This window comes from Zeus faber (assembly GCF_960531495.2).
Source record: "Zeus faber genome assembly, chromosome: 13".
NCBI lineage: Eukaryota > Metazoa > Chordata > Actinopteri > Zeiformes > Zeidae > Zeus > Zeus faber.
This window is the reverse complement of record NC_137198.1, coordinates 2,523,406-2,538,405: the sequence shown is the minus strand read 5'-3', so window position 1 is coordinate 2,538,405 and position 15,000 is coordinate 2,523,406. Positions and strand designations below refer to the sequence as shown.

Here is a 15,000-nt window from a genome sequence, read left to right as displayed (position 1 = left end):
TAGAGTAGAGGTAGAGTAGAGTAGAGTAGAGTAGAGGTAGAGTAGAGTGGAGTAAAGGTTGAGTAGTGTAGAGTTGAGGTACAGTAGAGAAGAGGTAAAGGTAGAGTAGAGGTAGAGTAGAGGTAGAGTAGAGTAGAGTAGAGGTAGAGTAGAGTGGAGTAAAGGTTGAGTAGTGTAGAGTTGAGGTACAGTAGAGAAGAGGTAAAGGTAGAGTAGAGGTAGAGTAGAGGTAGAGTAGAGTAGAGTAGAGTAGAGTGGAGTAAAGGTTGAGTAGTGTAGAGTTGAGGTACAGTAGAGAAGAGGTAAAGGTAGAGTAGAGGTAGAGGTAGAGTAGAGTAGAGTAGAGGTAGAGTAGAGTGGAGTAAAGGTTGAGTAGTGTAGAGTTGAGGTACAGTAGAGAAGAGGTAAAGGTAGAGTAGAGGTAGAGTAGAGGTAGAGTAGAGTCGAGTAGAATAGAGTAAAGGTAGAGTAGAGTTGAGGTAGAGAAGAGTAGAGTTGAGTAGAGTACAGTACAGTAGAGTACAGTTCAGGAGACATAGAGTAGGGGTAGAATAGAGAAGAGGTTAAGGTAGAGTAGAGGTAGAGTACAGTAGAGGAGTGTAGAGATAATGTAGATGTAGAGTACAGTAGAGTACCGGTAGAGTAGAGGAAGAGATAGAGCAGAGGTAGAGTAGAGCTAGAGGTAGAGTGGGGTAGAGTAGAGCTGAGGTAGAGTACAGTACAGTAGAATCGCATAAAGTAGAGTAGAGGTAGAAGTAGAGTAGAGTAGAGCAGAGGAAGAGTAGAGGGAGGATAGAGCCGAGGTAGAGGTAGAGTAGTGGTAGCTTAGAGTAGTGTAGAGTCGATGTAGAGGTAGAAGAGAGCAGAAGTAGAGTCCATGTAGAGTAGAGTAGAGTAGAGTTGAGTAGAGTAGAATAGGGGAAAGAAGAGTAGAGTAGAGCAGAGGTAGCGTAGAGCAGAGGTAGAGTAGAGTACAGTACAGTAGAGTACAGTACAGCAGGGGAAAGTAGAGGTGATGTAGAGGACGTCATGTGACCAGAGAATGTAACTCTCCACTGTGTGTATTATCCATGTGCACATGTGTGTGTGGGTACGTTGTACTGTGTGTACTCTGTGTGTAGTAGTGTGTTGTGTGTAGTGGGTACTATGTGTGTAGTACAGTGTGTAGTGTGCAGTGTGTGGTGCACTATGTGTGAAGTGTGTAGTGTGTGTACTATATGTGTAGTGTGTGTACTATGTGTAGTATACTGTAGTGTATAGTATGTAGTGTGTAGTGTGTAGTGTGTAGTGTGTATCTAGTGTGTAGTACAGTATGTAGTGTGTAGTGTGTAGTGTGTAGTACAGTATGTAGTGTGTAGCATGTAGTGTGTAGTATGTAGTGTGTCATCTGTAGTGTGTAGTATGCAGTGTGTAGTATGTAGTGTGTCGTCGGTAGTGTGTAGTGTGTAGTATGTAGTATGTAATGTGTAATATGTAGTGTGTCGTCGGTAGTGTGTAGTGTGTAGTATGTAGTATGTAATGTGTAATATGTAGTGTGTCGTCGGTAGTGTGTAGTGTGTAGTATGTAGTATGTAATGTGTAGTATGTAGTGTGTCATCTGTAGTGTGTAGTATGCAGTGTGTAGTATGTAGTGTGTCGTCGGTAGTGTGTAGTGTGTAGTATGTAGTATGTAATGTGTAATATGTAGTGTGTCGTCGGTAGTGTGTAGTGTGTAGTATGTAGTATGTAATGTGTAATATGTAGTGTGTCGTCGGTAGTGTGTAGTGTGTAGTATGTAGTATGTAATGTGTAGTATGTAGTGTGTCGTCGGTAGTGTGTAGTGTGTAGTATGTAGTGTATAGTATGTAGTATGTATATGTGATATGTAATGTGTAGCATGTAGTGCGTAGCATGTAGCATGTAGCGTCTAGCATGTAGCATGTAGCATGTAGCATGTAGTGTGTAGCGCGTAGCGTGTAGTGTGTAGCGTGTGGCGCGTAGCGCGCGGCGCGTAGCGTGTAGCGTGTAGCGTGTAGTGCGTAGCACGTAGCGTGTAGTGCACCTGACAGCACCACCTCCACCAGGTCTCCATCCTGAATCTGCTCAGCACTTCGCAGCAGCTGCAGAACGTTCTCTGACGTCTGGTCGTGACGGAACAACAGGATCTTGTCATACATCCCATAAAAACCGCACTCTGGTAACTATGGAGAGAGAGAGAGAGAGAGAGAGAGAGAGAGAGAGAGAGAGAGAGAGAGACGGGGGTCAGGGGCGAGAGGCAGACAGACAGACAGACAGACAGACAGACAGACAGACAGACAGAATGCACAAAAGAAAACAAGAGAGAATTCAAGATGTGATTTGAAAGAATAAATAGAAAGAAAGAAAAGAGAGAGAAATCAATGACGACATGATGAATACATTTGGAGAAGAATGGAATTGGGTTTTAGTGGAGGGAGAGAAAGGACAGAGGATGAAAGAGAAAGTCTTTCCTTCATGAGTCTTCATGTGAGAGCTTTGAAATGTATCAGCAGAGGAATCAATGAATGAGAGATGGAGAGAGAGAGGAGCAGGAGAGAGAGAGAGGGAGAACGAGAGAGAGGGAGAGGGGCGGAGTCTCCTGGTGGATCCAGATCCTGCCTCTAGGTCAGGCCTGGCCAACCCGCGGCTCGCGAGCCTCATGCGGCTCTTTGGCTGGTTTCATGCGGCTCTTAAGGGGCTTTCACATGACAAGCGTCAAAAACTCAGAAAAAAAAAAGCGCAGCCATTCATTCCCTGTTATGATTATAAAATCGCTATGATGTATCACTCGTTTTCAACCGCGGATCACTTCCTCATTTACTCAAAGCGGAGAGCAGCAGGAGTCATGTCCCATTAACGCCTGTTTTATTAGACCTAATGCCGCGTTTACACCAAAAGCGCCGGGGCGGCGCGCCTCCATACAAAGTCAACGTATAGACGCGTTCCAGTCGCCTGGAACGCGTCTAACGCGGCATTAGGACTAATAAAACACCAAATAAGATTCCAAAAGCTTTGGAAGTTTATTTTCAACACTATTGACATGGTTAGTAGTCAACATATAAGATGGATCGGCCGGTGAATTGCGTTGCGTATCGGACATCTCCGATGGAGAACTGTGAAGGCTGGAGGGTGTGTGTGTGTGTGTGTGTGTGTGTGTGTGTGTGTGTGTGTGTGTGTGTGTGTGTGTGTGTGTGTGTGTGTGTGTGTGTGTGTGTGTCACGACTCGCGAGCTGCAGGAGGAGGACCGACTGAAAGCTGCTTTAAGGGAAGGGACCATTGAGTTCTGGAAAAGTGTGCCAATGGAAAAATGCCCCAATGTCAAACGGGCTGCGCTTAAGATACTGTCAATGTTTGGGTCAACATACGTCTGCGAGTCTGTGTTTTCTACCCAAAAACATGTGGAAACCAAAGCATCGATCTGTTCTGACTGACACCCATGTGAAAGAATTGCTTCGAGTGGCAACAACGGAATACAAGCCAGATTTGAAGAGGATTGTTCAAGACAAGGAATGCCAGAAGTCCCACTAAGCAACATGCATATTAAGAGAAAAACGCTATTGTTAATTATTATATTTTTGTTTGTGGACTTGGTTGAACTGAGAGGTATACCGCGGAAACGCAGTACTTTCATTTAGGAGTCCTGGCTCAATGGTAGCGGCTTTGAACTCGAGCTCCGATAGCGGGTTCGATCCTCGTAACCACACATTTTCAAAAATGTGGCCAGGGCTCCGGAACACCTAGTCCCAGGTATATGTGGATGGTCAAAGCACCGGATCGTGTATGGTAGGCAAGAGCCAAAGCTGATTCTTAAAGGTTAGGGTTTAAGGGACACTATTGAATAAATTGACCCAACATGAAAAAAATACATCCTTATCATTAAACTCGAAGTCCAATTCCCCCCTCTATGAATAAATAAACAACAGTACTTTTTGAACTGAGAGTTTGTGTGTGCGAGACAGTGCACACAATGTTATATTTTTGTTTGTGGACTCTGTTGAACTGAGAGTTTGTGTGTGTGAGACAGTGCACACAATGTTAATTTTTGAAAATAACTGGCCTGTGGTCTTAGTACTCCATCCATCCATCCATCTTCAACCGATTATCCTTAGTCAGGTCGCGGGGGCTAGAAGTCAATTTCTGTCATTATCATGTTGGTGTGTGACATTTACAATAAATCTGGCTGAGCAGAGGTCTGTGTGTGTGTGTGTGTGTGTGTGTGAGGAAGGGATGGGGTGATGTTCATGTGTGGCCATGTGTATGATGTGGCTCTTTGCAGTAACACAGTAAAAAAGTGGCTCTTAGTCTCTGACTGGTTGGCCACCCCTGCTCTAGGTGCTTCAGGCCTGTCAGTCCAGTCCAGTCCACTCCACTCCAGTACGTAACTTCATTTATATCTTTCGAGCACCTTTCGAGAGCAGAGGCGTCACAACGTGCTTCACAGAGGCAATGAGCAAAAACATAATACACACATGAAACACAAAAAAAATGAAATGAAATAGAAAGAAAAAAAAGGGGCCTGCAGCTGCTTCTTGGAAGTGATCACTGTGTCCAAAGGGAGCGAGGTCCAACATTTCGGAGCCACCACCTCAAAAGCAGGCGGTTCCCACGAGGTGCCTCCCAAACCGAGGGTGAAGTCTTGATTGAGGAACAAGCAGGAAACCCTGACCAGAGCACCTTGGAGACCTGCTGGGGTCACAGGGCTGCAGCAGATCCCATGTAGGCAGGTGCCTGACCATGCAGAGCTCTATAGGTGATGACAAGAGCTTTGAGCTGGACTCTGAATTTGATGGGGAGCCTGTGATCCAGAGACCGCTGGTCCAGAGTCAGAGCCCCGTCCATAGTGACACCTAGATTTCTTACGAAGGATTTAACCAACAAGGCAAGAGACCCGAAACAATACCGAATCTTAGGGACAAGACTAGGAGGGGCCGCGATAAGGATTGTTGTTTTGTCTGCATTTAGCTGGAAGAAATTATCTGCCATCCAGTTTTTATAGTGTTTAGGCAGTTATTTAAAACCGACAATTTAGCTATATTTTGATGTTTAAAAGAGACGCCTGCTTGAATATCATCTGCCTTGCAGTGACAGCAGATACCTTTAAAGTGCCTTATTAACTGTCAAAGGGGAAGCAAAAACAAGGAAACAGGATGGGACCGAGGACTGAACCTTGGGGCACACCACAACACAGACTTTCAGATGAAGAGGCGACGCTGCCACAGAAACCGCAAAACTCCTTTCGGAGAGGTAGGAGAACCACTGCAGGGCTTACCCAGAGATACCCACCCACTGTTCAAGTCTCCCAGCCAAGACACGGTGGTCCACAGTATCAAAAGTTGCACTGAGGTCCAACCATGCATCAAGAGCGGTCTCTGTAGAGTGCAAGCCATGGGGGCCAGGCTGAAACCCATCAAGGATATTATTCTAATCTACTACAGTTGTGAGCTGCTTAGCAACCACATTCTCTAAAATGTTGCCTACGAAAGGCAACTTGGAGACGGGAATGTAATTTTGGGGTAGAGAAGGATAAAGATTTGCTTTTTTGAGAAGTGGTTGAATAGCAGCTTGTTTGTATTGAGCAGGGACACGAACAGATAGCAGAGAGTTGTGAATAACGGAGAGCACAGCGGGGCCAGTAGAAACCATGACATTTTTAGACAGAGATGTTGGGTCAGATGTCAAGGGGGCAAGAGGAAGATTTCATACGGTTCACCATGTTGATCTTGGACTGTTATTGGGGAGAAACGCTCCAGGATTGTAAGCTGAGAGGAGCACAAGAGGGGGAGAAAGAGTGTTCCATCTGATGTTGTTAATCTTGCCCACAAGGAAAGAAAGAAAATTGTTTGTCCTCTCTTGTAAGTAGAGCATGATACATGTTGAGTGAGATTAAAAGAGAGTCTGTGATATCAATAAAACTAGAGACAAAACTGACAGAACCACCATCAAAGTGAATGTTAAAATCACAGGCAATGATACGACTGGATAGCTTAAGGACAGAGGACAAAAACTCTGTGAATTTCAATGATCCGTTCAGGCCAGGTGGACAGTAGATTAAAAATGGAGTATAAAGGATTAGTATGTCCAACTTTAATCAGAAAAGAAGAAGAAGAAGAAACAGTCTTTATTTATCACACAACACACCACATGCTTGCACACACACACACACACACATGCACATGCTTTTTGGTGGTGGCCGGTGAAATGGATCCTCTGCTTTTGACCCATCCTGGCTTGTCCTTCCTCCGGGGGCACAGCCAGGAGCAGTGGGCAGCGTACGTGGACGCACCCGGGGACCAGTTGATAAATGTCCATTGCTGGTCAGACAATGATGGGTGCATGTTTTTGAGGGGGGTCCTTACTGACGTGAGGTGGAGGAAACCCCATGTGAGCACGGGGAGAACATGCAAACTCCACACAGAAAGGCTCCTATTTGGGAGATAACCCGCCGGAGCACGGTGCCAACAGCCACCGTGCCACCAATCATCTGACATTCTTAAGACGAGAAGGACCTGTTGCTCACCAGGCGACATACGAAGCGACTCCTGAACACCGCAGCAAGTCCTCCACCATTGCTGGAAAGTCTGGGCTAGCTGATGAAGGTGTCGTTCTTCCAGCAGAGCTGGATGAGAGGGCCAAGTTCCATATTCCTCTGCCAGGTTTCAGTCAGGAACAGAAAGCCACATTTCTTAGACAAGACAAGATCATTTAGCACGAATGAGTTCTTTGCTATGGCGTGAGCATTCACTGCAGCAGCGCCATTCTGAGAGGTGTAGAGACCCGGTTGTCAACAGGGGAATCCTGGGGCGGGGTGCGCAGATGACGGCGACTCTCTCCACTGCGCAGGCAGGTTCCACTCACGGGGGGGGGGGGCAACAGCTCACCGGGAGAGTCAGGGAAGACGGTTAAAAAGGAGAGTCTGACATTCCCAACCATGGATAAGGGGAAGTTATTCCACGAAGTAGCACGATGCACCAAGCCAAAGCTCACCAGAAGAGGTTGGCGCCATTTTCTGACGACACCTCGCCTCCACCTCTTACCTTACTGGACTACAGCCGTTCTCCCTCTCCTACTCCCATATTTTGCAAGAGCTCCAGTGCTGCGAAACACTGCGAGGATCGCCGGCCGCTGGCACAAACGGGGGCGAGGAGGATTGCGGGAAACCATGATCCACCATAGACACTCTGAAGAACAGGAGAGCCCGGCGGTCATGCACCCGAGCAGCAAGTCCATCGTTGACAAACAGTAGAATGAACAGAGCAACACACAGAACAGGTAGGATGCGGGGTAGCCGGGCAGCGGCAAAGCCAGACACAGGCGCCATCATGCCCTGCCCAGTCTAGTCCAGTTTAGTCCAATTTATTCCATTTCCCTTGTCCGCTTTAGTCCAGTCCAGTTCATTCCATTCCATTACACTTAAGTGCAGTCAGACAGTCCTCTTAAAAATCTTAATTCAATTCAATTCAATTCGATTCAATGTAATTTTATTGACATTGACACAATGTGCAAGCACATAGGAAAACAAACCAGGTGTTGCGGCTTCACCAAACGGTGCAAGGGGGAGGGGGCACATAGGGTTATACATAGAATAAAAATAAGTGCAGATAAAAACACAAATAATATCAACATATATACAAACTTGCACTGAATGGGTAATAAATACCTGAGGTAATCGTAATAGAGCTGTTTGTGTTGAAGTGTTCAGGGGGCTTCAGCTTGAGAAGGGGTGGATGTAGGTGGTTGTAAGTGGTGGAGTTCAGCAAGTTGCCAGGTTCAGATGGGTAACAGCTTGAGGGAAGAAGCTGCTCTTGAGCCTGGTAGCGTGCGCCCTGAGGCTCCCAGAGGGCAGGGGGGAGAACGGGCCATGGTTGGGGTGCCTTGGATCTCCGCTGATGCTGAGACCTCTGTGCAGGCAGTGTTTCTGATAAATGTCTTTTATGGCTGGGAGCTGGGTAACAGTGATATGCTGGAGCCCCTCCAGGGCTTTCCGGTCTGGTGACCGTACCACACTGAAATGCAGCTGGTCAGGATGCTCTCAGTGGTGCAGTGGGAGAGGTTGGAGAGTATTTTGGGAGATAGGCGGGCGCCCCTCCTCAGGAAGTGCAGACTTTGTGAGGCCTTAGGAGGAGAGGTCCTGGCTGATATGTCCTCCAAGAGAATTTGAAGTTAGTGACACGCTCCACTTCGACCCTGTTGATATTTGTGGGGGAGTAGCTGCAGTTTTGATGTGAGGTGCAGAATCACGTCCCTGTAATACAAAGGTTCAGGGCAGAGGCAATGGTGTCCTCTGTAGACCTTTTGGGACGGTAGGCGAACTGAGGAGGGTCGAGTGTGGGGGGGATAGTGACTTGATGTGGGCCAGAACCCGTCTCTCAAAGCACTTCATGGCAATGGGGGTGAGTGCTATGGGGCGGTAGTATTTCAGACATGTGGGTGGGACCAGCACTGGTCCTCCAAGCGTCCCAGGTGCCTTCACACCTGGATTTAAGGTTTTGAAGGGGACTTCATCCTTCCAGGTCGCTCTAGAGATAGATAGATAGATACCTTAGATAGATAGATAGATAGATAGATAGATAGATAGATAGATAGATAGACAGACAGACAGATAGATAGATAGACAGATAGATAGACAGATAGATAGATAGATAGATAGATAGATAGATAGATAGATAGATAGATAGATAGATAGATAGATAGATAGATAGATGGATAGATAGATAGATAGATAGATAGATAGACAGATAGATAGATAGATAGATAGATAGATAGATAGATAGATAGATAGATAGATAGATAGATAGATAGATAGATAGATAGATAGATAGATAGATAGATAGATAGATAGATAGATAGATAGATAGATAGAACACAGAAACGATAGCAGCACTGTAACAGTGCCGTTGTCATGGCAGCGGAAAACCCAAGGCTAATTTTTGTTTTTCTCCCTCTCTGTCCGTCTGTCTGTGTCTGTCTGCCTGTCTGCCTCTCTGTCTGTCTGTCTGTCCGTCTGTCGTCATTCTGCTTTGTCCTTCTTTCACAGAGCGACGACTGATGACTCTTCTGGAAGGGTTTCAGTTTGTCAGACAAGGGATGAAAACACATGACGACGCCTGGAAGAGCACAATCTGATATTTTGGAGTGAAAACTATAAAATGTACAAAGATGAAATATTTGGGGCGCGTGGAACCTTGGAAGCTGCCTCCGACCAATCAGGGCTTCGTTCCCCAATGACGTGCGATTCGATTCTACCATCGTCCTTCGATTTGCACCATATTCTCAGTATTTCTTTCTCCCGTCAAGTTCACCCTAACCCCTGAGCAAGGCTCTCTGCATGCGGCAGCTTCTGCTCCACCTGTGAACTCTGACCTCTGAGGTCTCCAAGGGACGATCTGAGTGTGAGAAGATTTTGTTATTGTATGTTATTATTTGCGTTTTCGCACCTGATTGGTCGGTTTGTTTTCAGGTTTATCAGTTTGAAAAACACAGAAATCTGCTCCTCTCAGAGACGCCTATCGCCATGGCAACAAGACGGCGGAACCTGCTCTTTGTCAAGGTCTAGTGTGTGTGTGTGTGTGTGTGAGAGAGAGAGATACAATTATTATTGATTCATATTTTACTTTACTTTTCACATCTTTACACATGATGAATATTTACACACACACACACACACACACACACACACACACACACACACACACACACACACACACACACACACACACACACACACACACACACACACACTGTGCATCATTCATCTTAATGGCTGATTGAAGAGATGAAACTGAGGAGTCTTTTGTTCACCCCAGACAGACAGACAGAAAGAGAGAAAGACAGACAGACAGAAAGAGAGAAAGACGGACAGACAGAGGAGATGAGGGAGAGAGAGAGAGAGAGATATTCTACTGCTGATAGACCCACTTTACCAGCTCTTTACAATATGAACAACGTGTGTGTGTGTGTGTGTGTGTGTGTGCATGTACGTGTGCATCTTGTTAGAGAAGGACACTTCACTGCCGCAATCAGCATCGGTTGCCAGGAAACAGGCGGGCGGCATCAGCAGAGCCTCCGTGGTTTCCAGCCATTATAGGAGGAGAGCTCCGCCATCCCATAATTCACACAACCCCAGAGAGCAGGTTAGAACAGAACAGGAGGATGAATGGTTCTTTACTATTTACCAGATTAAAGTAGTAGTTTGGAACACACCCCAACACATACACACACCAACAAAGACACACACACACACACACACACACACACACACACACACACACACACACACACACACACACACACAGCTTCAACTTTGTGCACCGAGCGTATGACTGTGAAAAAACTGGGAATAATAATAATAATAATAATAATAATAATAATTTATATAGCCCCTTCCAGGAACCCAAGGACACTTTACAATGGAAAAACAAAAAACAAAAAACATACAAGGCAGGGTGTATATTATATAGTTATATTATATATAGTATATATTATATAATATTGTGATAATACTGTATAATACTGTAATAATGTCATAGTAACACTCTAATAATACTGTAATAATGTTGTAATAATACTGTAATACTAATGTAATAATACTGTAATAATGTTGTAATAATACTCAAAAAAATGCTGTAATAATGTTGTAATCATACTGTAATACTAGTGTAATAATACTGTCATAATGTTGTAATAATACTGTAATAATGTTGTAATAATACTGTAATACTACTTTAATAATAGTGTAATAATGTTGTAATAATACACTTATAATACTGAAATGATGCTGTAATAATACTCTAATATGTTGTGATAATACTGTAATGATACTGTAACAATGTAGTAATAATACTTGAATAATGATGTAGCATTATGTCTACATTAATATTTGATGTTTAATAATGATCTCGTTGGGGCACCACTCTCTAACTCAAACTATGTTTAATTGAATTACAACAAGCTTTGAAGCATAATTAATCAATGAGGCATCTAAAGTGCGTGGTCCAATTCTTAGAGTGACCTTAAGCAATTACTTCGAGCTAAACATCACAATACAACAACCTTTGAAATAAAGGACGTATTTATTTATAGCTAAAATACTTGAAAATAAGAATAACAAATGAAAATATGGGATGAAATCACATGAAATCAATAAAACAAATAAGAAAACAATTAACTAGAAAATGACGAGTCACTGCTTTGGCAGAAATGAGAATTGAACACCACTTGAGCTGCAACACCGGAATTGGTCTCAAGGCTGGGTTGGTGCGGGGAGATCGGTCCTTCAGTTTTCCTGACTCGCTTAAAAATACTTGCAAGTACCATCGGTGTCTTTCCAACGATAAGTACAAAGCTATGATTAATTTGAGAAATCAAGTTGCGTAGATTTATCAGAACTTTGTTGACTATAAAAATAAAAGAAACAGGCTCGCCTTGCACATTCACCATCCACAAAGTTTCGGTGGATAAAACAAAAATTTGTAAAACAATAAAACGATGAGTAGACGAAAGAAAAAGATGAAAAAGTTTGTTGACACAAGGCGAATAAGCTCTTTGTTCAGAGCGGTCGTCACCAGAGGAGACGGGGCGTGGCGCTCGGGGGCAGCCCTGTGACGTCACCTCATATCGTCTCTGGTCTCAAGTGGTTCATCCTTATTTTATATAATTATATAATTATATAATTTGATCGTTTTACGCTGAATACTCACAGCTCCCACCACCGTCAATTCATGGACTTGAAACAGTATAGATATATATATGAACTTTTCACAGTGTAAAGTAGTAGAAAAATATAAAACGATAATAAAACAAACATCCCGACACGCTTACACACCAGAACATGATATTTGTGATAAATTCACACAAACATGGATTATTGACTATGTGACACAACAAACTCGTACCTGTATCAGTAATAACAGAAGGCGTGTCGACATACAACACTTCATTTTAGTATGATACTAACGCTTCATTTATCAAGGAACAGGGTGAAAGGGCCTCTTATCCCGTCATGTGGTGGCGGTAGAGGTCCATGGTAAAAAACTCTTTTACGTCTTCAAACTTTCACCAGTTTATGTGAAAATAATGAGGTCTCAGGGTTCTATCCAGGTGACAGGATTCATCAAATGTGTATTCCACAATGCGATGCAATATGGAAACGTTCTAAAAGGAATGTGTTCAAGATGCATGACTTTGCTCTGTGAGGCCGTCGATAAGAGGGAAAGAGGGAGGGGGTGGGAGGCAGGGAGAGGGACCCTGCCGCGACTGACGGTGTTTTTGAACAAAGTGAAGGAGAAAAGTCGCCACAGGGAGGAGTGAGAAATGTCCTCCTCCGTAAGAGGACATGGCCTCTCCGGGAGAAACGACGCGGACCGGACGTCCGTGCGTGGCGTCCGGTCCTTGTTCTCGGCGCTGCCCCGGAGTCACCCTCACAACACACCTGGCTAAAAGGTCTCTTGCCTTGTGAGGACCCTCCGGTCCACTTTCTGACGGTTCAACGTCATCGACTTCAAAAAACAACGTCCGTCGTTCCTTTTGAACTCAGACGTCGGGCGTCGTTGGGCGTCGTCGGGCGTCGTCGGGCGTTGTTGGGCGTCATTGGCCCCACGCCAATAGACATCGTTCCGCTGCTGCTCTGGGTTCGGTTCAAAGGGCAGCGCTCTGCACACCGGGACCAGGCCGGAGCAATAGAATCCGGTTTATGAAGACTGTAGCAGCAAGTAATACTGTAATAATATTGTAATACACGAAACGCACAACATGTACTAAATGTACAATAAGCCATGTAAAATGAAGCTAGTTTTAAGAGTAATAATATTTGCTTAAGAGGAGGAGAGGAAAAGGAGAGGAGAGGAGGAAGAGGAGTGGAAGAGGGGGAGTGGCAGAGGAGAGGAAGAGGTGAAGGAAAGGGAGGAGGAGGAGGAGGAAGAGCGTGCGAGTGCTGAAGGGAGCGTAACATGAACAGAAGATGCGTCACAGAAACTTATATCTTGACAGATGAACATGTTGCTGCCTTTTAATAGCCTCCACACACACACACACACACAAAGCGTCTCATTTGGTGGCACTTGGAGTGTTAAGTGTTGCAAGCAGTGAGCCTGGGGAGCCTGAGAAGTGCATGTGTGTGTGTGTGTGTGTGTCAGGTGATGAAATGGCCTGCTGTACTCTATATGCCCTGTAGAATAAAACAAACAGTTATTAAGGGTTTTTAATTAACAACCTCTGTGCATGTGTGTGTGTGTGTGTGTGTGTGTGTGTGTGTGTGTGTGTGTGTGTGTGTGTGTGTGTAAATATGCGCCATGCCAAGCTGTTGCACGTTGTGTCACTGTTGGGTTAATGGGGCGTTAACGCCCTGGTTCTCAGGTTGCGTGCGCACGTGTGTGTTTGTATGTGTGTGTGTGTCTGTGTGTGTCTCTGTGTGTGTCTGTGTCTGTTTGTGTGTGTGTGTGTCAGTGTGCGTGTGTGTTTGTCTCTGTGTGTGTGTGTGTTTGTGTGTGTATGTGTGTGTGTCTGACGGTTTTGTGATGATTGCAATTGACCAATCAATGGCCTGCAAAATCACTTGGCTCACCTCACTGGTCAATCCAATGTGTGGCGGACCACGCCACCAACAATGGAAACAGTAAAGAGCAGCACAAGCAGGAGGCAGATACATTACGTTTCTGCACTGAACTAAAGTTCAAGATAAATAAGATTTAAAATATGAGATTTTTACACAAAATTATCTCACGGATTCCCACTTTAATCAGCAGCCTTTTGTCTTCCTACCACTATCTATTTGTCATCCTATTGCATTGCAATAATTTGCAATTGAGTCATACAATTTGCAATTGAATGACATTGATGAAGTCATTAAAACAAAACCTTAAAGTGACGTTTTCATCAAATGACTGTGAACCCTCTGATCTGCATCACGGCTCAGTGAAAAACATGAAAACATGAAAACATGACCTGAAAACAACACCTTCATGCTTCTCCTCTGGAATCCTGCTTCATTCCAACTTTGCTCAGGGCAATTAACATTCCGAGTGCTGGGCCCCGATTGGACGCCGCCGCCCGTGCCCCTGCCCTGTGATTGGTCGGATCCAGGCCGAGCGTCTGATGGGCTCAGGGGATGACGGAGCTTGGATAAAACACAGACCAGGTTGATTTTTCTTTTTGTTTTTCCGGTCTCAAGATTCCAGACAAATGTTTACTGAGGCCATGCCACGTGTGTTGTCCTTTAACGTGTTTTGAATCACATCTATCACACTTCATTCAAATCTACTTTTTGTAATTGCGTAACGTCGGCTACAGCAGGTTGCTAGTACGAAGCGACACAACTTCCGGTTTCTGGTCTCCCACTTCCCGTTTCTAGTCTGTTCGAGCGGATGTAGCCAAAAGAGTCAACAGAAACCTGATAAGATGCAGAGATTGCAATCTTTTGAATCCGATGCATCGTGTGAAGCTCCTGTTTTCAAAAAGGAGCTTGAAAGGAGCCAGGCTTATAAATGACGCCGGTCAGCTCCGGTCAGTGCGCTGGTCCCTCCGTGGCCGCTGAGCTCTCAGGCTCTCAAACCAGGCGGTCCAGTCCAGTCTGATGCGGATCCTCGGTTCATCCCGGGACCTGTCTATCTCCACTCAAGCTCCGCCCCCTGAACTACGCTGCTCATGTCCTCAAACTGGTTTCAGTTTGGTTTGGACATTCAGCTCCAAACGACCTGGAGGACGGCGCTGTTGCCCGGTGGAGGGGGAGCATCGTGTTTGGAACACGTGGTGTTGTTTGACACCGAGTGCAACTTTAATGTTTTTTAAGTCGTTAGCGTTTGCCCCATTGAACTGCACTGAATCACGGTGAGAAGCTGCAGCAGAGCTCAGCAGGTTGTGTATGAACATTATAAGTGATGGAAGCAACATTTCAATAACTGATCCTTCAAGGAATGAATGCACTTGAATTATCTTTTATCACTTAACCCTAAATGATAAAAAGACAAACAAATATTACAATCTTACTCTTGGTAACTGTGTATGACCCTG

The 15,000-nt window shown here is 44.9% G+C and overlaps 1 protein-coding gene across 1 annotated transcript in view; it reads right to left on the bottom strand.

Moving 5' to 3' along the window:
- prkd1 (protein kinase D1) overlaps nt 1–15,000 on the bottom strand; it is a gene marked incomplete at both ends in the record, with an annotated part of 39,592 nt that overhangs the window by 23,696 nt on the left and 896 nt on the right. Inside the window, 1 exon segment of the mRNA XM_080012194.1 lies at nt 2,042–2,180. Coding sequence (XP_079868320.1) covers nt 2,042–2,180 — 139 coding nt within the window.